General features: G+C 45.6%; 1 protein-coding gene across 1 annotated transcript in view; it reads right to left on the bottom strand.

The window, feature by feature from the left end:
* LOC137543407 (zinc finger protein 436-like) overlaps positions 1-22147 on the bottom strand; it is a 30026-nt gene extending 7879 nt beyond the window's left edge. The window contains exons 1-6 of the mRNA XM_068264680.1: positions 22108-22147; positions 17052-17188; positions 13561-13746; positions 8788-8914; positions 3770-3868; positions 2978-3078 (exon numbers count right to left, since the gene is read on the bottom strand). Coding sequence (XP_068120781.1) covers positions 2978-3078; positions 3770-3868; positions 8788-8914; positions 13561-13746; positions 17052-17186 — 648 coding nt within the window. The 5' untranslated portion in view covers positions 17187-17188; positions 22108-22147. The remainder of the gene's footprint in view (positions 1-2977; positions 3079-3769; positions 3869-8787; positions 8915-13560; positions 13747-17051; positions 17189-22107) is intronic.
* Positions 22148-23869: the final 1722 nt, after the last annotated feature.

The following is a 23869-nucleotide window of genomic DNA, read 5'->3' as shown; positions in this document are numbered from 1 at the left end:
GTTTTGCCAAAACGCTCAGCTGATGTTAATGAATGGGGCAACTTCCACAGGAGCGTTTGCGTTTCCCAGAAACGCAAACGCAGGACCTGCAGCATTTTGGGAGCGTTAGCGCTTCAATGTAAAGTATTGAAACGCTAGCAGAAATGCTCAGCAAAACCTAAACTGAGCGGTTTTGCTAGCGTTTTGCGGTTCAGCACACTGTAACAAAATTAAAAATAATTCACAGGACCAATCAGGATAAAAACGCAAAACGCTACACAACCGCTGAGGAAAAAAATACACCGTTGCAAAACGCGACCGAAAACTCGCATGAATCCGCTTGCAAACCGCTCAGGCAAAACGCTAGCGGTTGCATTTTGCGTTTGCGGATTTCAGTGGGTTCCAGGCCTATAAGCGAAAATGAAGAGGAGCGGAAGGAGTCTGGCACTATAGTTTATTGACAGCATAAAAAGCAGTGTAGAATGGTGTCCATAAACAACATATTGCTGACAACTGACATTAGTGAAAAAATGAAGACAAAGATATCTTGCTGGTGCTTAAAAGCTGTACCTGGATGGTGGGAGGTGGCAGGTGTGGGCGCCAATATGGTGCACGGCCTTACGACCGTTTCGCAGGGCAAAAACGCCTGGCTTCTTCTGAGGTTAGTGCACTAACCTCAGAAGAAGCCAGGCGTTTTTGCCCTGCGAAACGGTCGTAAGGCCGTGCACCATATTGGCGCCCACACCTGCCACCTCCCACCATCCAGGTACAGCTTTTAAGCACCAGCAAGATATCTTTGTCTTCATTTTTTCACTAATGTCAGTTGTCAGCAATATGTTGTTTATGGACACAATTCTACACTGCTTTTTATGCTGTCAATAAACTATAGTGCCAGACTCCTTCCGCTCCTCTTCATTTTCGCTTATAGACCTTGTCTTTCGAGTCTTGAGCACATAGTTTCCTGGATGCTTCTTAACTTGACTGCAATATACAGCATTTACCGAGTGCCTGCCAGCTCTCCCATTCATCTGGGTTCCAGGCCTAAATGGATATTGTGAGAATTAAGCACGTTTATTCATTATGTTATTTTCCTACAGTTCCTCTTTAAAAGCTGCCCCAACTTAAAAGCCATAAGAGACTCTTTAAGCCCGGAGCAGTGCTTTTCAGCGCTGCTAGATTTGGGCGCAGCCAGCGCCTCCATAGACTTCAATAGGAATCATTCCTATTGAAGTGCTCAGTGAGTAACGTCGGCTCCGTCAGAAGACGGAGCCGAGGTTGCTTAAAAACATCATAATTCGGCCTCCAGCAATCGCTAGAAGCCGAATTATTTCATTCCCACACTATCCATGGCGGCCTGGAGGGGGAATAGTAATTAAATCGGCCCGGACTTGTGCAGAAGCAGAATCAGCTATATAACGCTGTATCCTGCGCCCAAGTCTACCGGCGCCGATTTCAAATGTACGCCTTTAAGCCCCATTTACTCTGAATATCACAACATCGCTGCAGAAATGTTGCATGCAGCACTTTAAAAAAGGCAAACTCAGCGCAAATGCAGCCAGTGTGGACCAGGCCTTAGCGCTTGTATGCAGCCTCAAGGCTAGAACACTGGGTGTGTCTGTGCTGTATCAGTTAACATTTAAAGGGGCACTATGGCGAACAATTGTAAAATATGTACAAACATAGACAAATAAGAAGTACATTTTTTCCCACAGTAAAATAAGCCATACATTACTTTTCTCCTATGTTGCTGTCACTTACAGTAGGTAGTTGAAATCTGACAGAAGTGACAGGTTTTAGACTAGTCCATCTCTCCATGGGGGATTCTCAGCAAGGATTTTATTCTCTATAAAGATATTCCCTAAAAAGCATTTAAACAATGATGCTGGACAGCTTCCCTGCTTGCTACAAAGTTTTTTGGCAGTTGGACGAAGCAACTGCCATTCGCCAAGTGCTTTTGAAAACACATAATTCCCTGAGAATCCACTTCTGTCAGATTTCTACTACCTACTGTAAGTGACAGCATTATAGGAGAAAAGTAATATATGGCTCATTTTACTCTGGAAGAAACGTACTTCTCATTTGTTTGTTTGCACATATTTAAAATTTTACAATTTTTCGCCATAGTGCCCCTTTAATTTTTACAACAATGACCCTTTATCTGCAGCACTTTATAGGACTACCGTAATTTCATCATCGCTCCCTGTCCCTGGAGAAGAGCTCACAGACTTATTTTTCGACCATATACAGTTTGAGAGGACGAAGCAGGGGGTTTTGACACTCACCGCCGGGCGCAAAAAACAGGCGCTCCATAGCAGCAATGTAATGCTGCGCGGGGCCCGTAAGGGTCATTCAGGGCTCTGGCAGGTGCCGGACCCCAAATTACATCTTCCTCCAAGTTGCCACAACTCAGGGGGGAATAGTATTTAACGCCGCCGGGAATTTGAGCGGCAGTAGGAAGAGCCGTCTTTTGTCTCACCCCGTGCCCAGTTCACCAGTGACACGTACATACGTACGATGGGAGGAAGCCAATAAACCAGTCAGTATGTTTTTTAGTAAAAGATTGAGAAGGAAGCCAGCACCGCATCCAACAATGTTTATTGGAGAGATTCGCACTTACAACAACATCAGGTGAACAGCCCAGTATACAGGTTCAGCAAGTGGGGGCCAAGGCCTCAGGACAATCCTGGACAGCTGTTTCACCGTTCCTCAAGGCTCAGTCTGGTATATGCGCACACACTGAATCAGGCGGCCTCCAGTCACCAGCCATACTGCAAATGGTCTGGTGAGTGGTGGAGCACAACTCACTACTCTCTTTGTATTTGAATGTGGATATTTTTCAGGATGAGGGTTGAACCCCACACAAATACGGTGAGGAAAAAACAATTATGTGCAGATGATGTTATCCTGGATTGAACCCAGAGCCACATGAGGATTAAATGCTTTGCCCCTGTGCTTAGAAGGATATGGGGGTGGAGGGATCTGCTTAGAGTTCCGTTACCTGGTAATTCTGTGCTCTCTTCCTGTCCCCTCCCTCTGTGCAGTCCTGGGAGGAAGTGACACGCCCATCGCTTTCAGTAGATTTCCTCTCTCTACAGTCACCTGTGGGATCAATACACAGGTTCACAAACATTATCTCTCACACCTTAAAGGGAGCTTGAAGTGAGAGGGATGTGGAGGCTGCCATATTTATTTCCTTTTAAACAATGCAGATTGCCTGGCTGTCCTGCTGTTCCTCTGCCTCTAATACTTTTAGCTATAGACCCTGAACAAGCATGCAGATCAGAATTTCTGCCTGAAGTCTGACTGGAATAGTGGCATGCTTACTTCAGGTGTGTGATTCAGACACTACTGATGCATGAAAGATCAGCAGGACTGCCAGGCAACTGGTGTTGTTTAAAAGGAAATAAATATGGCAGCCTCTGTATGCCTCTCACAAATCAATCTGGCTGCACTTCCTGTGTTGGGGTGACAATAGGAGTAACTTGCAGTAATTCTGCTCCTTACATTGTCACGCGACAGATGGCAGAGCTACTAACTGACATCAGCCATTGTAATTTAACATTCTCAGCTGTTATTATTGTCATACGATAGACACCGCTAGGGATCATGGGAAGTGTAGTCCTGCGTCCAACAGGTAGGCAGTGCAGGAGGCAGAATCATCCCAATAGTCATGCTGCTAGGAGAGTGCAGTGAGGATATTTTTCACCTTACATGTGAGTAAAGAAGTGCAGTTATAAACAATCAGCTATAAAACAATGTTGCAGTGGAAGTAATTGGAACCATCACTGGCCTGTATGGATCTGGATTCCATCGTCTGCGGAGTTCTGCTGGTTGGTGACATCCGTATCCTCTTCCTCCTCATCTGTTTCACATTTCATCCCATCACACCCTGGTGAACACATCACCCACACACAGTCACAATTCAGCCATTGCTCTTACGCTTTAAGGAGAGCGATGAGTGGAACCCCCCTCCCTCTCTGGCTAATATTTTTGTCATACTTCTCCAACTTTTTGAAATAAGAAAGAGTGACACTTAAGCCACACCCCTAATCACACATACCATAAAGTTTTCATAAGAAAAATATCCTGTTTTATAATTCAAACCACACTGGTCCTTTCTATTGTGGCTCATTTTCCTTGATATTAACATTTAAAAATAAGAAATATCTCAACGATCTGCGTATGGAGGAAAAACGTTTTAGACATTTATTTAGGAAAGGGTTCTTTACAGTAAGAGTGATTAAGATGTGGAATGCATTGCCACAGGAAGTCGTTATGGCAAACTCTATACCTGCATTTAAAGGGGGCTTAGATGCTTTCCTTGCGTTGAAAGACATCCATGGCTACAATTACTAGGTAATGCCTAATGATGTTGATCCAGGGATTTTATCTGATTGCCATCTGGAGTCGGGAAGGAAATTTTTCTGTTTTGGGGCTAATTGGACCGTGCCTTGTAAGGGTTTTTCGCCTTCCTCTGGATCAACAGAGATATGTGAGGGAGCAGGCTGGTGTTGAACTTTGTTTTCTGGTTGAACTTGATGGACGTATGTCTTTTTTCAACCAAAATAACTATGTAACTATGTTTACAGCCAATTAAACACATTTTTTCAGTAGAAAAACATATATTTACCTGAAAGAGGAATGAATGGGGAAGAAAGAGGGACAGAGGCACTGGGTCCCCAAAGAGGGACTGTCCCTCCAAAAGAGGGACAGTTGGGAGCTATGATTTTGTGTAACTCTGGTATTTCCTGTCCGAGGCGTGACAGGAAGTGGGGAGACAACTGCCCAAAGGGAGGGAAACGCCCACCTCTGATAGGTGTCTCCAGAACAGGCGCCTTGTTGGAAGATTACCTACCAGAGGACACTAAATGGGAGCCTGACAGCCGTTTCGCCCAGCTTTTTGTATATTTAGTTTATTTTAATCCACCACAAACAATAAATATACAACAGCTGCAGTGCTGGATGAATCTGTCTTCATTTTCCAGATCCCATGCTAGTTCACTAATCGGTCTGAGCACGCAGCAGAACAAAGGTGGAGGTGTCTTCTGCTCAGGGACCCCTCGGAATTAACCCTGGGACAGATAGTGCCGACAGTTGTTCTGCTCTACATTGCTACGCCATAACATTTCCTAATACACCTCACTTCCTGTCAGCTACTGCATATCATTCATTCACTTCCAAGCTGCATAAATTAGTTTCAACTCAGAACTAAAGAGAACCTGATGTGGGTTCTAAGAATCCTATTAGCACACAGAGGCTGGGTCTGCATATACTGCCCAACCTCTGTTGCTATACTGTCTCCCCCCAGCACCCCCCCCCCCACGCTCTGCTGTGCCCACCAAAGAAACTGCCGTGCTAGCGACATGCAGCGTGTCGCTAGAAAGCTGTTTACATGCAGACTGTCACTCTCTGCCGCTCCCCCGCCACCTCTATATCGCCGCTCCCCACCTGCGTCCCTTCCCTCTTAAAGAGACTCTGTAACAAAATTTTCATCCTTATTTCTTCTATCCTATAAGTTCCTATGCCTGTTCTAATGTGCTCTGTCTAACTGCAGCCTTTCCTATTTGCACAGTGGCTGTATTATCTCTGTTATATGATCTAATCTTCTCTCCTCTGTCGGGCTGAGGCACTCAGACTGGAATGTGCAGGGCTGCTTGTGATTGGCTAGAAGCTATACACACCCTCTCCAGGCCCCCTGCAGGCTCTGTATGACTCACACACTCTGCTTATGTGAGCCTATCACAAGCTGGTTAGTTTGTTTGTAAACACTGCCTAAACCTGGCAATTGGAGAACATAATGAATAGAATGGTATGCTTTTTGTTGTAAGAATTTTAGAGTACAGATTCTCTTTAAAACCTACCTCAGGTTCCCTTTCACATGTCAGGGACCATTCCTAAAGGTGGCCATACATCTCTCAACTTGGGGGCCAATCAACCGTCTGAATCGAGAATTATTATTAAATTGGATGAAAATCGGCACTGCCAAGAGCATGCCCGACCGACGATGCGACCAATTTTGGGCCGAAATTTGTTGCATGTATCAACTGGACATGCTGCAAGACGTCGGGCTGTTGTGGTCAATCGGGTACATGGTGGTGATGGTAAGCGGTATCGGGACAAAGGATGAATCCAACAAAACCCCCATCGCTGTCCCCTAGTGTACAGATGTGCCCCTAGTGTACAGATGTGCCCCTAGTGTACAGATGTGCCCCTAGTGTACAGATGTGCTCCTAGTGTACAGATGTGCCCCTAGTGTACAGATGTGCCCCTAGTGTACAGATGTGCCCCTAGTGTACAGATGTGCCCCTAGTGTACAGATGTGCCCCTAGTGTACAGATGTGCCCCTAGTGTACAAATGTGCCCCTAGTGTACAGATGTGCCCCTAGTGTACAGATGTGCCCCTAGTGTACAGATGTGCCCCTAGTGTACAGATGTGCCCCTAGTGTACAGATGTGCCCCTAGTGTACAGATGTGCCCTTAGTGTACAGATGTGCCCCTAGTGTACAGATGTGCTCTTAGTGTACAGATGTGCCCCTAGTGTACAGATGTGCCCCTAGTGTACAGATGTGCCCCTAGTGTACAGATGTGCCCCTAGTGTACAAATGTGCCCCTAGTGTACAAATGTGCCCCTAGTGTACAGATGTGCCCCTAGTGTACAGATGTGCCCCTAGTGTACAGATGTGCCCCTAGTGTACAGATGTGCCCCTAGTGTACAGATGTGCTCTTATTGTACAGATGTGCTCTTAGTGTACAGATGTGCCCCTAGTGTACAGATGTGCTCTTAGTGTACAGATGTGCCCCTAGTGTACAGATGTGCCCCTAGTGTACAGATGTGCTCTTAGTGTACAGATGTGCCCCTAGTGTACAGATGTGCCCCTAGTGTACAGATGTGCCCCTAGTGTACAGATGTGCCCCTAGTGTACAGATGTGCTCTTAGTGTACAGATGTGCTCTTAGTGTACAGATGTGCTCTTAGTGTACAGATGTGCCCCTAGTGTACAGATGTGCTCTTAGTGTACAGATGTGCCCCTAGTGTACAGATGTGCTCTTAGTGTACAGATGTGCTCTTAGTGTACAGATGTGCCCCTAGTGTACAGATGTGCTCTTATTGTACAGATGTGCCCCTAGTGTACAGATGTGCCCCTAGTGTACAGATGTGCCCCTAGTGTACAGATGTGCTCTTAGTGTACAGATGTGCCCCTAGTGTACAGATGTGCCCCTAGTGTACAGATGTGCCCCTAGTGTACAGATGTGCCCCTAGTGTGTGCATTTATACATTTGCTGCATACTTGTTTCAGGAATCGGCCTGCGGTGCATGGACAGCTGACAGATCTTTGTCTACAGTACACAGGGAATTTAAAGTGAGAGGGATATGGAGGCTGCCATATTTATTTCCCTTTAAACAATGCCAGTTGCCTGGCAGCCCTGCTGATCATTCTGGCATCAGTGAAGTCTGAATCACACACCTGAAACAAGCAATTGGGAGCAGTTTGAACATGTACACACAGTACAACTTCCTGTCTGATTGCCTGCCAATCGGACTGGAAATTGCATCGTGTGGTCCGAGTATTAGAGACAGTGAGTCAGCTGGACAGCCAGGCAATGTGCGCTTAAAATGAAATAAACATGGTTAGTGCTTGCTCATTCAGAAATGACCCTGGCAGATCCGTTCCATTTTAAGAAGCCAAATTTATAACTTGCAGTGATTTTCCTGCAGGGGGCGTTGGGACGCTTTTGGATCATCTACAAAAGATTCTGGCAGTTCTGATTCCCTCAAAACTTAAAGTGGATACGAGATGAAAAAGTAACTATAACAAGTAACTTGTCTATATATCTTATCTAAAGTTTAGATAGTTTACACAGTATATCTAGCTGCAAACAGCTTCAAAAGTATATGATTATTTATGGCTGTGATACGAGGGCAGCCATGTTCTGTTTGTCACACTACACTGAGGCAAGCTGATAGCATCTCCAGCACTCAGCCTGTGGAAAATTTCACTCCCCCTCCTCCCCTCTGCCTCTGAGATCTCTGGCTAGTAACACCTCCTCCTCCTGCCCAGACTGAGCTCCCATAAGCCCTTGCTACTTGGGACTGAGTGCCAAGGATCTCTGAAAAGCTGTGGGCAGGGCTTGTTTAGATGATAGGGAATTAGAGCATTAAAACAAAAAAAAGTATTTGGCTTGAGGAATGCCCTATAAACTATATGAAAGGAACACAACTATGCAATGAGTAAAAGTTTATCTCGAATCCACTACCTTGTACCTTGTAGAGACAGCAGCATGAGAAATCTTCCCAGTAGGAACACAGACAGCAATAAAACCAGAAGTTCTGGTCCTTTCCCGTATTATCCAAAACTAAGAAATGTTTGTCAAAAATGTATCTATATTAAATGTGTTTATTGAGCAGCACCAATGAACTTTGTTTTGTGTTTTTACTAGATAAGACAAATAACATTTATATCACTCTTTTCTCCTGGCAGACTCAAAGCGCTTGAGCTGCTGCCACTTGGGCGCGCTCAGTAGGCAGTAGCAGTGTTAGGGAGTCTTGCCCAAGGTCTCCTACTGAATAGGTGCTGGCTTACTGAACAGGCAGAGCCGAGATTCAAACCCAGGTCTCCTGTGTCAGAGGCAGAGCCGTTAACGACTACACTATCCAACCAAACTAGATCACAAATAGGATTAAACGTCAGCTCCACCCTTTCCCAGTATACCACACTCCCTTTGGCCACTTTGTGTTGCTTCTCTACCTCATACATACATTCCAGACTGGCGCCCCCTGGTGGCCCCTGTGTGCAGTCTGTGATAGTACCTGTAGAAGTGGGAGGAGTCTGGGTCTCCGCTGTCACGTCCATATAGTGTTCCTGGTGTCCTTCTAGATATCCCCACTCCTCCGCTGAGAGATACGCAGCCATGTCCTCCTCACACTGTGCAGCAGTCTGAGCGAGAAACACAACACAGATTATCATTGGAAGCAATAGCAGCTCTCGGTTGATGCAGAAAAAGTGAGCTAAATATACTGTGCACACAACGTGGGTTAAAAATGACCATGTGCACAGAGTGTGCAGTGATATCAAAGTAGCTTGCACCCGTAAGGCCCCTTTTCCACTAGCGATTGCGATTCAGCAAAGTAACAAATTTCCCCGGCGTTTGCGATTTTGCTATGCACTGCAGTGTTCTCCCCAGGCTCTTTAACCCGGCTAGTTTTGGTGACCACCGGGCTGTCATCGGCTCACCTCCTCCTATACTGTCAGCAGAGTTGCACACAGAAGCACCGGCCCTGCATTCTCTCATCTTGCCCCACCCGGCTACTATTTCATGCCACCCGGCTCGAAAAAGTTTCTGGGGAGAACACTGCACTGGACTGCATAGCAAAATCGCGTCAAAAATCGCTCCGCGGTTTCAGTAAAAAACGAATCTCGGTAGTGGAAATTACCCACCGCGATTCCTATGTTAAAATACAAACTGTAGCGTTTTTAAAATCACTAGCGGTTTGCGATTCAGCATTGCAATTGCCGCTAGTGGAAAAGGGCCCTTCGCGCGATTTGCTGTAGCGAGACTGCGGTACTCCATTAGCGGGACTGCTACTGTTTACAAATAAGTATCAACAAACAAGGGCGCAGCAGATAAGGCATGACTGTACAGCATATTCTGTAAACTGACACAGTACCAGCCACTGGCAAGAGTAATATGGCAGCACTGGCACCCTGACAGCTTGTTATTCTAGTTCTGTGCAGAAGCAGATAAATCTTGCAGTCACACACGTATAATTGTACATATCATGAAACTGTATTATATTTTGATAATGCGACGTAAAGCATCAAGGAATAGGTTGGCATTATAGGGGATAACAACAGGGCGCTCTGCAGTAAGATACAGAAAAAACATTAAAAAATGGTCGCGACACCCATGCTAACCTAGAAATAAAAAACACAGATATAAGTAGATAAATACTACTTCTTCTTGCATAACAGATGTATTGTGCTATCCACGTAATGATTCCTGTGAATTTTATAAAGGAAAGGCAGAAAATCCTATTTTAGGCATTGGCCATCTTGCCAAGCTAATGCTGACATCATATCCTCTCTGACTCTTGTTTTCCCCCTCCCTTCTCTTGCTCATTGTGCATTCATTAGCTGCCCTCCTCCCAGAGTCTTCAGACACTCCCACTGAGGTGTATACTAGGAAGAGCACTGTCTATTTTTTTATTTACACATCCAATCACTGTAGTCACCTCAGCCTTGCTTGTAAACACAAGTAATCAGAGGATGTTTCTGATAAGCAGCTAGATAGGGAAATGAATGGAAGAGGAGGAATATATTATAGATAAAAATAACTTCCAGCATTCAACTCTTTGGCACTGTTTGGCACTAGGGCCAGTGCTCCTAAAGTATGTGATAACTACAAACCATAACAGCAGAAAAGGTTTTGCAAGTTTTGAATGCAGGATTAGCATCTTTATCACTTAACCAGCCTGGCGGTCTGGACGAGCTCAGCTCGTCCATCACCGCCGGAGGCTGCCGCTCAGGCCCTGCTGGGCCGATTTTCATCAAATAAAGTGCAGCACACGCAGCCGGCACTTTGCCAGCCGCGTGTGCTGCCTGATCGCCGCCGCTCTGCGGCGATCCGCCGCGAGCAGCAGCGAAAGAGGGTCCCCCCAGCCGCCTGAGCCCAGCGTAGCCGGAACAAAAAGTTCCGGCCAGCGCTAAGGGCTGGATCGGAGGCGGCTGACGTCAGGACGTCGGCTGACGTCCATGACGTCACTCCGCTCGTCGCTATGGCGATGATCTAAGCAAAACAAGGAAGGCCGCTCATTGCGGCCTTCCTTGTTTATTCTGGGCGCCGGAGGCGATCGGAAGAACGCCTCCGGAGCGCCCTCTAGTGGGCTTTCATGCAGCCAACTTTCAGTTGGCTGCATGAAATAGTTTTTTTTAAATTTAAAAAAAACCCTCCCGCAGCTGCCCTGGCGATCTTAATAGAACGCCAGGGTGGTTAATACACTCAGACCAGTTGCTGTTGAAATTTGATTTTTATGGTGACAATACCGCTTTAATACATAAACATTATCAAAGTCCACATAAAATTCCTCCCAGAGTCCTTAGGTATGAGAAAGTTCTCCCAATCTTCCTGTGGTAAATGGTTATACTATACGCTCACCAGATATTAGGGCTGCCCTTCTCAGGATCAGCAAGCAATGCCTCTGGCCCGGCCAGTACACAGGATCTTTACGTGTGGTCCTCTTTCCTTTCGAGTATTCCACACATAAAAGTCAGAAAGGCACTGCAATAGTGTGATACTGTATGGCTGGGGCATAAATAAACGTCACCAGTGCTCCCAGTTGTTGGGGCTGATGAGTCAAGGGACGAAAATAGTTGGGCGGAGCCTAAAGAGGGAGGGACGCTGAGTGAGCTCAAGGAAAAACTGATTTGCGCATTGATTTTCAGAAACTTTGTAAGTGCCTTTTCATTTTTTAAATAAAAAGCGGTTTTACACTATGTTGGCCATATTTGAGTCTTAAGGTGGCCACTAATGAGCCAATATTTTTCATCCAATCTTACCATTTCTATGTAATATAAGGGACTGCCTATGATATTCTTTCAGTATAGTCACTGCTTACTCTTCTGCTACATATATTTGGTAAGATTGGATGAAAAACATTGGATCATTAGTGGCCACCTATAGGATTCTCGGTTTTGGAGGAACACGCTGATGGTATCTGCAGAGCGTTACTTGCTGGTCTGTGCTGGGTCAGCCATGACTTGTGGAGAGAAGCTTTATTGAGTATATGGTGAAGGAGCACTGGGTGTCATGGTAACAACTGGGAGCACTGGTGAAGTTATTTATGCCCCAGCCATACAGTATCACACTATTGCAGTGCCTTTCTGTCTTTTATGTTTGGAATACTTGAAAGGAAAGAGGACCACACGTAAAGATCCTGTATACTGGCCGGGCCAGAGGCGTTACTTGCTGATCCTGAGAAGGGCAGCCCTAATATCTGGTGAGCGTATAGTGTAACCATTTACCACAGGAAGATTGGGAGAACTTTCTCATACCTAAGGACTCTGGGAGGAATTTTATGTGGACTTTGATAATAATTATGTATTAAGGGACATTGTTTTATGATTTTTATGTTTTTTCTGTATCTTACTGCAGAGCGCCCTGTTATTATCCCCTATATTTTATACTTAAAGTGACACACGCACTTAAAAGACAGGAGCGATCCAGGAAAAACAAACGGAACAACTGTACAGCCATAAAGGCATAGAGTAGAGGAGCGCACACTATGGTTGCTTGTTTTAAAACCACTTAAGGACCAGGGGATTTTGCTGTGATCTGTGCTGAGTGGGCTCTTCAGCCCACAGAACAGATCATTTTGCAGGCAGGGCGACCAGATTTCCCCCCTTTTTTCCCCACTAGGGGGATGTCCTGCTCGGGGGGTCTGATGGCCGCCGGCTACCTGCGTGTAGCGGGGGGAGGGGCTCCTCAAAGCCCCCCTCCACAGCGATTCCCAGCCTCCCTCTCTTTCCCTCCCTCCCCTCCTCTTTCTGGGCGGCACAGGATGGCGATCCGTCCTGCGCCGCCTCTGATAGGCTTCAGCCTATCAGATGCCGGCGATCCCCGGCCAATCAGAGGCCGGGGATCACCGATCTCCAGCGCCGTAGGATGTAAACACAGGGGATTTCTTCCCCGCTTGTTCACATTTCGCCTGCGAGCTGCGATTGGAGGCTTGCAGGCTGTTCACGGAGATACCCTCTGTGAACTGACATGGAACGGCCGTTTCCATGGTAACACCACTTCGACCTGCCGACGCCTATCGGCGTTAGGCGGTTGTTAAGTGGTTAAATAGGTTCGCATTATATACATTGCTAATGATACAATCTGGAACTGTTGTGTTGATGTGGCTCTGTAAAGTGTATTAGCTATAAGCTCCCTATGCACCAGCGGATCTGGATGTGCAGCCTGGCTTTCAGGGGCATAAAGAGACGATTTGTATACATGGGAGCGATGCATCATGGGAAACCAGTTGCTCACTTAAAGCTGAATTGTTGCAAATGCCTTCTGTCTAACCACTTCAGGACCAGAGACCGCTGGTACGAAAAATGGGCCTACCGATGTCTCACCCCACAGATCTGCTGCTATTGCCAATTGCGGCACTCACCTGTCACTGTAGCTCATTCGCCCTGCTGTCGCTGTGACAGCAGAGCTCTGTGAACCGGTCAGCAGATAAAATCATTGGCTTGTGACCATGTGACCAATGACTCCTGACCCCCCCATGATCAATGCCAGGTCCATGCGGTGTGGTAACTGAAATCTATGCCCTGGCAGGAATAAGCAGCCATAACACAGGGCATATATTTTAATTACCGCGGTCTGGAAGTGGTTAAGAAGGCAAATTATAATTAGTGCAGTTTTTCAGTAGGATGGCTTTTTGGCCTATTTTAGCCCCCTATAATTCCCTAGTGGTCTCATCCCGGAGTACCCCAAAGCAGGAGATGTATTGACCTCTTTGGGCCTTATTTATTTAGGTTTCTAACCAGAATATCTAGGGAGATTCCATTATTTGTGCTATGTTTGTGTCACCCACCTCCTCCGTTGGACTCTGTAGCAGAGTATTGTGTTCTTGAACGTCACAGTCTTCAGATTCCTCCAGTTTTGGAGGTTCGGACGGAGGACCTAGGATGGGACTGTGAGGCTGGGGCGATCCATCTAACGGACAAGACGTATTGCTTTCTCCAGGGGGGTCGTCTGGCTTCTTCGTAAGGATGAAGTCCTGCAGGAGAGACCCCATATAGGAGGTTATTCTACTCCGAGGATACCTGGTGCAATGTCTGTACATCGGCACTAAGGAATACAGCTGTGTGAAAGAACAACTGCGGCAAGTGCCAATTGGCAGTGAATACGGAGGGGGTCCAGGTATGTGTGTCAATAGAAAATAATAATAATAAAAATGAAGGCTACATTTACAGTGGGACATTGCGGAGCTGCGTTATAAGCCATTATAACGCAGCTTACCGCACTGCAATGCTAATCCTATGGGACGTTCACAGTGCAACGTTAGCATTGCATTGTAACGTGTAGCATTATGGTAACATACTGCTGCAGTGCTTTACCTATAAATGCACATATTACCAGGTACAGGGAAGCATACTTTTCATTGCCTGTCTGCTTTACTGTACCTACTCTATGCAATGGTAATGCAGCGTTATTGTGCAATACCACCATTTTTTGCGTTGCATTGTAATGCTGTGTTGCGACTTTAATATCACATCACAATACAATGTCCCACTGTGAATGCAGCCTAAAGGTTACGCAGGCCAAGGTCAAAGACAGTTAACCCTTTGCACACTTACATGCACACATTCATATAAATACATTCTCAGAAATCAGTTATCCAGGCACCACTGTTATCCCTACAGCTAAGTTAAAAGCCGGGGTCTTAGTTCACAGAAGAATGCATTCTCTTGCTTAGTTACCTACACTGCGCAGAAGTACCCAGGTAAACGTAGGTGTCCTAACTCTGGCCCTGTAACATGCATAGTGCAAACATGCAAGCATTCATTGCATCAAACCTATTCAAAGATAAGAAGCACACATCCTGACGTCCTCTCCTGGGACAGAGCATCAAACTAAATTCACAAGGGAGCTAACAAAATGTATCCATGCGCACCATGCACATCCACCAGCATAAGCTGTGTGCATGCTGACAAAAAACATACAGGGGAAGGGGGGAGTGCACTGCATTAAACTCTGGACACAAGGTTCAGTTACAAGAAAAAAAAATACATAGATCCAGGCACATTGCCTTAAGTTGGGATAGGTGCTTAAGGGGGTGGGGCCAGAGAAATAGCAAAAAAAATTTTTTTAACTCTTTGCACACTCACATGCAAATGTTCAAACAATTGCATTCAGAGGAATCAATCATCCAGGCACCACTGTTATCCTTACAGCTAATGCAAAATCCAGGGTTTTAGTTACAAAAGAATGCATTCCCTTGCGTAGTCACCTACACTGCGCAGAAGTACCCAGGTAATAGTAGGTGTCCTAACTCTGGCCCTGTAACATGCATAGTGCAGACATGCAAACATTCATTGCATCAAACCTATCTAGGGATTAGGAGCACACATCCTAACTTCCTCTCCTGGGACAGACAGCGCATCTTACCAATCGCACAAGGGAGCTAACGTAATGTATCCATGTGCACCATGCGCATACACCAGCATAAGCTGTGTGCATGCTGACAATAGTCACAAAGGGGAAGGAGGGAGTGCTCTGGATAAAACCCTGGCCACAGGGGTCAGTAACAAGAAAAAAAAACCAACCATAAATCCAGGCACATCGCCTCAAGTTAGGTCATTTAAATAAGTAATTGGGGAGGTGCTAAAGGGGGTGTGGCCAGCAAAATGGCAAAGACAGTTAACCCTTTGCACACTCACATGCTCATGTTCATACAAATGCATTCACAGAAATCAATTATCCAGTCACCAATGCTATCCCTATAGCTAAGGACAAGGTCAAAGTGAAGAAAGCTACAGAGACTTTGGGCACCATAGCAGAACCACATCATGGACAACGCCTGGTTCTCTTGAATAGTAGAGGAGGTTCTGAAGGCACGTTTGTCCATACATACTCCTACGTCCACACACTGGCTCAAAACAAGCTGCAGATGTTTAGATTTGGCCATATGGCTCTTCTGGGTCATATCAGATCATAGCAAGGGTTGGTTGGTAAAAGGCCGGTGTGTGATTGTAATCACTATATGCACTCACAGCCAAAAAAAAAAAAAATGCAAGCAATCACTACAGGCTGTTATAACCCAGGCTGCAATCTCTTACCAGTTAAAACAAACCTGAAGGCGAAAAAAAAAAAAAACCTTATGATATAATGACTTGGTTGTATGTGTAGTACGGATAAGGAATAAAACATTAGTAGCAAACAAAAGAGTTTTTTTTATTTTCAGTTACATAGTTTTTTTTTGTTTTTTTTTTATAACATATCAGACTGTCACAGTTGCAGTTTCAAAACCACACTCTGTCTTTTAAGCTATAAAACAGAGCAGAAATATAATTTGAGCTTTCTTGCAGTAAAACCTTATCTCAAGCTGCCTCTCACTGTTTCTAGGCTGTGTAAATGCGTCAGAAAACAGGACCCACCCAGTGGGTGGAAAAGCTCAGAGAAGCTCTTTTGCATAGATAACAACTGAATTTTTTTTAAACTCTTCCTGTACTGGAAAACATTATGAAACTCTTTTCTTTGCTGATAATGTACTATTTCTTAGCTGTACTACACATACAATTTATTATCTCATAAGTTTATTTTCGCTTCAGGTTTTCTTTAACCACTTAAAGACAAGCAGACTTATAAAAACGTCCTGCTAGAGCCTCTTAATGGCTCTGAGCCGTTTTTAAAAGTCGAACAGTGCTGCTGCTGCTGTGCGCATGCACGCTCCCGTGCACTCCCACGAGCGTGCACGTGAGATTAGTGAAAAACAAACACCATAGAAAATAGAAAAAAATACACCTTTATTTCCAAATACTATATTGTCACCATACTTTGTAGTAGTAGACATAATTAAAATCGTGTGATAACCAGGACAAATAGGCAGATACAATGTGTGGGTTTTATGTACAGTAGCAGTGTTTATATTAAAACTATAGGGGATGAAATTGGAGAAATAGTGTATGTTTTCCTTGTTTCTCCCTTTAAAATGCATAGAAAATAAAGTAATTACTGAAAACAAATATCAACCCCAAAAAGCCTAATTGGTGGTGAAAAAAACAAGATGTAGATCATTTCATTGTGATAAGTAGTGATTAAGCTATTGGCAAATGAAAGGGATGAGCACTGAAAGGTGAAAATCGCTCTTGTCTGTTATGGAAAAAACGCATTGGGATGAAGTGGTTAATGACAGACCATTATTAATACATACAGGCCAGATTTTCCGCATTGTTTTGTTCTATGTTTCCCTGAAAATGTAAAACCCAAGAAGTATCCTGTCCCCATCTGTGACCTCAGAGTGCCCTCACTCCCCCTAACCCCAGCCAGGAGGTCACAAGAAAGCGGGAGTCTCATCCTCACCTCTCCGGTCAGCAGGAAGATGATCTCCAGAGTGAGATTCAAGATCTTCTCCGTCACCTCCATCTTGTCCTTGTTTGTGGTCAGTGAGTGGCGTAAATACTCTGAAATCTTCTCATGATCCTGGTGGATGAACATGACTGGAAAAGGAAGGATGAGAGAGACTTAGTGATACTCTGAGAGCTGATTGGATGCCTGGCTCATGCTCCCGGCCTGCTACCAAGTGTAACCGAGACTCGCCGGCAAAACCCGTTACTCCAAAGACCAGGTCAAGGCAGAGTTCCAAATATACTATCTGATGGCTTAGGAAGCCAAACACACAAATATTACTATTATTTGCATTAAACGTGGCTCCTGTGGGCAAAGATAAAGAAATAGCAATAAGAGAAATAGAGAAGAGATGAAATAGAAGAGATCGAAGATGAAAGAGAAAGAAGAGAGATGACATAAAGCAATAAAATAGAGGAGAGAGAAAAGGGGAGATAAGTGAGAGGTGTGACAAAGCTAAAAAAGGGATAAAGGAGAAAAAGAGAGATAGAAGTGAAAAGAGATGAAACAGAAAAATACCCCTTATCCAATTATTGTTTACTGCTTCAAATAAAAAAAAAAAAATGCGACAAAACAGCAGGAGAACAACAATATCAGAAATCCCATCATGCTTTGCACAGCATCAGGGGAAAAATGCCCGGGCAGATTTCTTCTGTGCAGCTAAAAATGAGGCTTGGGTAAGAAAAACAAAGTTTTGATGCCGAGAAACTGTTAGGGCTGGTTCACACTCGGCGCTTTGCCTGCGATCACGATTTGCAGGCAAAATTTTGCGATTCAGCGCAATTTGCGCTTGTGATTCCTGTTCAATAGAACGGTAATCACAGAGCAATCGCCCCCAAAATGCTGCATGCAGCACGTTTGTGATTGATCGAAATCGAAACCGCTGCAGTGTGATTTTATCCATAGGGAGACATTGTAGCAGCGCTTTGCTGATCACCGGCGATCAGCAAAGCACTCAAGAACCGCCCCAATGTGTACCACCCCTTAAAGAGGAACTATCGCGAAAATCTTAAAATTTAAAACAAATACAAATAAGAAGTACATTTCTCCCAGAGTAAAATGAGCCATAAATTACTTTTCTCCTATGTTGCTGTTCCTTACAGTAGGTAGTAGAAATTTGACATTACCGACAGTTTTTGGGCTAGTCCATCTCTTCATGGGGGATTCTCAGCATGGCCTTTATTCTTTATAAAGACATTCCCTGAAAATGAATAATACAGATGCTGGCCAGTCTCCCTGTTCGCTGCACACTGTTTTGGGAGTTGGACGGAGCAACGGCCATTCACTAAGTGCTTTTAAAAATAAAGAAAACCCCCCTATGAGAAGATGGGCTAGTCCAAAATCTGTCAGTAATGTCAGATTTCTACTACTTACTGTAAGTGACAGCAACATAAGAAAAAAGAAATTTATGGCTCATTTTACTCTGGGAGAAATGTACTTCTTATTTGTATGTATTTTAAATTTTAGGATTTTCGTGACAGTTCCTCTTCGAAGAAACGCCAAGCCTTTTCAGTGCTGCTGAATAGATTTTTAGTCTGGAGGTTCACTTTAAGTTGATTATTGTCCGTGTTTACCTGTATTGTCAAATGCTGCCAGGGTTCAATAGATCTCTCCATTGAGGTCTTTCACCTCCCTGGCGTTCTATTAAGATCGCCAGGGCGGCTGCGGGAGGTTTTTTTTTTTATAAACTGAAAGTTGGCTGCATGAAAGCCCACTAGAGGGCGCTCCGGAATCGTTAGTCTGATCGCCTCTGGCGACCATAAGTAACAAGGAAGGCCGCAATGAGCGGCCTTCCTTGTTTCGCTTACCTCGTCGACATGGCGACGAGCGGAGTGACGTCATGGACGTCAGCCGACGTCCTGACGTCAGCCGCCTCCGATCCAGCCCTTAGCGCTGGCCAGAACTGTTTGTTCCGGCTACGCTGGGCTCGGGGGACCCTCTTTCGCAGCTACACGCGGCGGATCGCCGCAGAGCGGCGGCGATCAGGTAGCACACGCGGCTGGCAAAGTCCCGGCTGCGTGTGCTCCTTTTTATTTGACGTGAATCGCCCCAGCAGGGCCTGAGCGGCAGCCTCCGGCGGTAATGGACGAGCTGAGCTTGTCCAGACCGCTCAGGAGTTTAAAGCCTCATCTACACGAGGCGATCCGGCGGCTCGATTAGCCGCCGGATTGCCTCTTCCGCATCCCCGCGCGCCGCGCATGCGCCGGATTCGATTCCTCGCTCGTCCCAGCTTATCTTCCGCTCGATTCCCTGCCATTGTCCCCTCGCGGGGAACGAGCAGGGAATCGGTGGTGGCAAGATCCGACCTGTCGGATCTTATCAATTGAGCCACATCAGCGGCTCGATTGATAAGTAACATTGGCACGTCATCGGCACGTGTAGATGTAGCTTAACATTTCAAAGGAGGTAAGACTGCGTGCTGTAGTGTCAGCTTGCTGAGTAGCCTACAGAATCTTATAGAAGTCTATGTATGTTAGGCTGGGAATACACAATGAGTTTTTTCGGCAGACAGATGGCTCGATACATAATTTACGACAGGTCCAATCTGAGTGTGATTGTTTTTCTGATCACTTCTATACAAATCGATCAAAAATCAGATCGGACCTGTCGGAAATAATCTATTGAGCCATCTATCTGTTGAAAAAACTCATTGTGCATTACTTTCACTGTTAGCTTCTATCAGCCCCCTGTAGCTGTAATGTCCTGCGCCGTCCTCTTCCGATTTGCCATTCCCCGCCACCGGCCCCGGTTCAACTGCGGCTGCGCGGCCGACATCGGACGCATACTGCGCAGGCACAGTACAACTAAAACTTCATACTGCGCCTGCACAGTAAGCTTCCGATGACGCAAACGGGAGCGCACATTATTCGTCTTGTTAGACGAATAATTGCCCAGTGCCGGCGGCGGGGAACGGCGGATCGGAGGAGGACGGAGCGGGACATTTCAGCTACAGGGGGCTGAAAGAAGCCCCAGGTAATTGTCTGTTTTTATTTTCAACTCCTCCCCCCCCCATAGAACCCCTTTAATGTTTCGAAAGCTTGCAGTGAACCATACACAGTTAGGGTCCTTTTCCGCTGGGAAGCGCGATCACAGCCCACAAATTCCACTACCTGCTATTGTGCAGTATAGCAGGAACGGAGTACGATCGAGGTGAGAATTGCACAGCCCGACTATTGCGATTCGGGGGAAAAACCGACATGCAATAATGGGCAATGAGCACCGCGATTTCCAGGTTATCACAGAGCCCATTTTGATTGGCAAGCAGCTGCGATCTGCTCTCTGAAGCAAATCGCAGCTACTGGAAAACGGACCTAAGTAATTCAATTATCGGAATCAACGTTTGTTGGTTTTATTCCTGCATATCTTATCTAAAATCGAACTTTCCAGCACTTAGCAATTTAAAAAGTACAAAAACATGAGTAGAGAAATAATATCAAACTTATTTGGGGTATTTTCTTGTATGCTGGATGCTTTAAGGATACCAGATGTCACGCATATACTCCCCCCTTCCAGTTCTCCTTTCTGCCCTCCGCATTATAGCTAAAAGCCCCCCAAGACCCTCTTCTGGGTTGCTGGAGCCGGGCTTTACTGCGCAGGCGCTGACTGGGCTGCGTGCCTCTTACTGCGTTCGCCCGTTGCCTGGGAGAGCTCTGTGCATGATGTATTTTTAGCAATAATGCGGGAGCATAAGGCCCCGTTCACACTTGCGTTTTGGCATGCAAACGGACCGGATCCGATCAGGACCTGATCCGGATCCGGTCCGTTTGCATCAGGAATGTATCAGGCTGCCATCCGGATCCGTGTGGTAAAAACAGCGAAATTACTAATAAAATTGTTGGGGCCAGCAGAAGGTGCACCTGGTGCACCTGTAGAATCAGGTCCTCCGCTGTTTAGGCCTCACCTCCACCTCCGACATACTGCCAAACAGCTCCAGCACGTCTGTCACTGCTGCTCCACTGCTGCCCATGTGTCCCCATCCGAAATGGCCACTAGAATACGCATAGGAAGTGGGGTAGAACGTCAGGTGTTTGCATCCTGTGTGTTCTGTGCTTTCCGTTCCCCATAGGTTTCTATTTCCGGATGGTGCAGTCAGGCTCCGATCCGGGTGCGTGGGCCAGATGATCCGGACCCGAAAAATTGCGCATGTTGGAAAAGTGTCCGGATCCCATCCGGCTCCGTTCTGTACGGAGCGTACGCATGTGAACGTCCGCATAGACTTTGCATTGCTATGCGGAACGTACGTTCCGTTTGTACAGTATACGGTCCGGATCCGATCAGGCGGATCCGGACAGGGAACGCTAATGTGAACCAGGCCTTAGTGATAACAGGGGGAGCGACAGGCATCAGGACAGGTGAAGGTATAATCACAGTGTGTACCATGTGATGTCAGCACCATGGTCCTGACATCACACTGTGGGAGGGGCTTCACCACAATATCAGCCATACAGACCCCCCTGATCTATTTGAGAAAAGGAAAAGATTTCTCATGGGAAAGGGTGTATCAGCTACTGATTGGGATGGAGTTTAATCCTTGATTACGGGTTCTCTGTAAATATATATTCTTGCTAAGGTTTGAATACTCAGGAGTAAAGTTACTAGGATATGTATCAGAGAGAGATAAAGGAGAGGAGAGATTGAGCATAAAAGGAAAAAGAAGAATAAAAAATGATGAAATAGAGGAAGAGGTGATAAACAACGGGGAGGAGAGAGGAAATAGCAGGAAGAGACACACAGCTCAGGAGATAATAAACTATCTGCACTACATGACTGGAGCTGCAGCATTACCAGCTACAAATAGTGCTATAGTGTCCCAGGCTATCTGCACTCCCCTGGCTGATGCTGCCCAACACAGGACCCCAGTGCTAGAGATAAACACAGCAATAACAACACACAGAAATCTCTGTAATAACAGCCAGAGGCCACTGCTGCCACATACAGGACAATGACACCAGCCTGTCCCAAGATTTACAGCAGCACCTTCATCACAAAGATCTGCTGGGACTGAACTCACCTCCACCCTGCCTGCCTGCAGCCTCTGTGTGTGTGACGTCACTGCCTGCCGCACACTGGGCACTAGAGGAAGCCAGGCTGCTGCAGCAGCGGCCATTTTCTCAAAGACCAGTGTCAGTATCCCAGCGTACATCACACTGCTACAGAACTGTACACATCTGGGTTATAACTGAGATCATTAGTTTCATTTAAAGCATGTTGAAAACAACCCAAATACATTGTTTATATGTTCACATCCATATACAGTGTGTCATACATTGTTTATATGTCATTTACTGTATATGTAAAAGTAAAGCATTTATCCATGTTTCACAGAGGGTAGGAACACACTAGGCAGTGAGTGAAAGTTTTAGCGCTTTGCTGCATATGCGTGTGTGCATTTTCGGTGCATTTTGCGTGCGTTTTTGTTTTGCACAAGCGGTTTTCTTGCATTTTGCATGCGTTTTAATGCAATTGAGGTTCGCATATGTAAATCACATAATCGTTTTGTATGCGTTTTTGATATGAATTTTATGCTAATCTCTAGAAAGGGAAGCGAAGATGCATCCTAAAACTTTTTTCTTTTCTTTTTTTTAAACGCATTAAAAAGTGCACTGACATTCATTATGTGCATTTTAGATGCGTTTTGGAAAATATGAGCAAGTCCTGCGATTTAAAAAACTCACATTGCAGAACACATACACATTTTCCATGCATTCCATTGACTTGACTTGCACGTTTTCTGGAACGCTAGCGTTTCTGCCTAGTGTGTTCCTACCCTAAAGTATGGTTAACACAGGACTCAACTTACATACAAATACAACTTTCAAACTCTCGGAATGTTACCTGTGTGTAAGTAGGGGACCGCCCGTACCGGCTCATTGGTGGTGCAAAAAATTGGAATATTGTGAAATTTTAATTCCAATCGTATTTATATGATCGGTCGGCAAATCTTCCCTGAAAATTGTAATGTTAATGGGCACCTTAAGTCCAGCTGCTGCATTTGATAAGTAGAAATAACATTACCATCAGCTTGGAATTTATCAGTACCTATTTGACCATCCATATTCTTAAAGTGGACCCAAGTTAAAAATACAGGATTTCAGAAATAAAATCTATTTTCTAAATTATAATAATAAATAGCAGCCTTTTTCAGCTGCATGATGACAAATATAAAATATTTTACATTTATTGGAGGAACCCCTCCCTTCCTTTCATATTGCCGGGACAGAGTCCGGCAGACTGGTGGAGTAGGTGGTGTCAGGCAAAGGAGAAATTGCTAATGGCTGCCACCTCTATAACCCTAGTTATGAAAAGAGAAGGGTGAAAAGCATGCACTGAAATGCTCATAGGCTTGAAGGAGTGTTTATTTATCGTTGTATGTGTCAGAGTGGTGCAACTAAATATTTTGAATTAAAAAAATGTTTGGTTTGGGTCCGCTTTAAAGGACACATCCGAGCACGCTAAAAATATCCACTTACCCGGGGCTTCCTCCAGCCCCTGCCAGCCGTCCTGCACCCTCGCCGCAGCTCCACTCACAGCCAGTGGCCCGGGGGGCCCGTCCGGCGCAAGATGCCTACCGCGCCTGCGCGAGCAGCTCTCAGAGTCGCACTGACATCATCCGGACTTTACTGCGCAGGTGTAGTAGATCTGTGCCTGCGCAGTACTGTCCAGATGACGTCAGCGCGACCAGTGAGCCACATGCTGAAGCGCAGGAGCTGAACCAGATGCCAACCTGGCGAGGTCGGCATCTGCACCGGAGGACACCGGGAGCCACTGGAGCT

This window comes from Hyperolius riggenbachi, chromosome 2, assembly GCF_040937935.1.
Source record: "Hyperolius riggenbachi isolate aHypRig1 chromosome 2, aHypRig1.pri, whole genome shotgun sequence".
Lineage (NCBI taxonomy): Eukaryota > Metazoa > Chordata > Amphibia > Anura > Hyperoliidae > Hyperolius > Hyperolius riggenbachi.
Note: the sequence above shows the minus strand (reverse complement) of the source record. Positions and strands in the feature narration are given on the sequence as shown.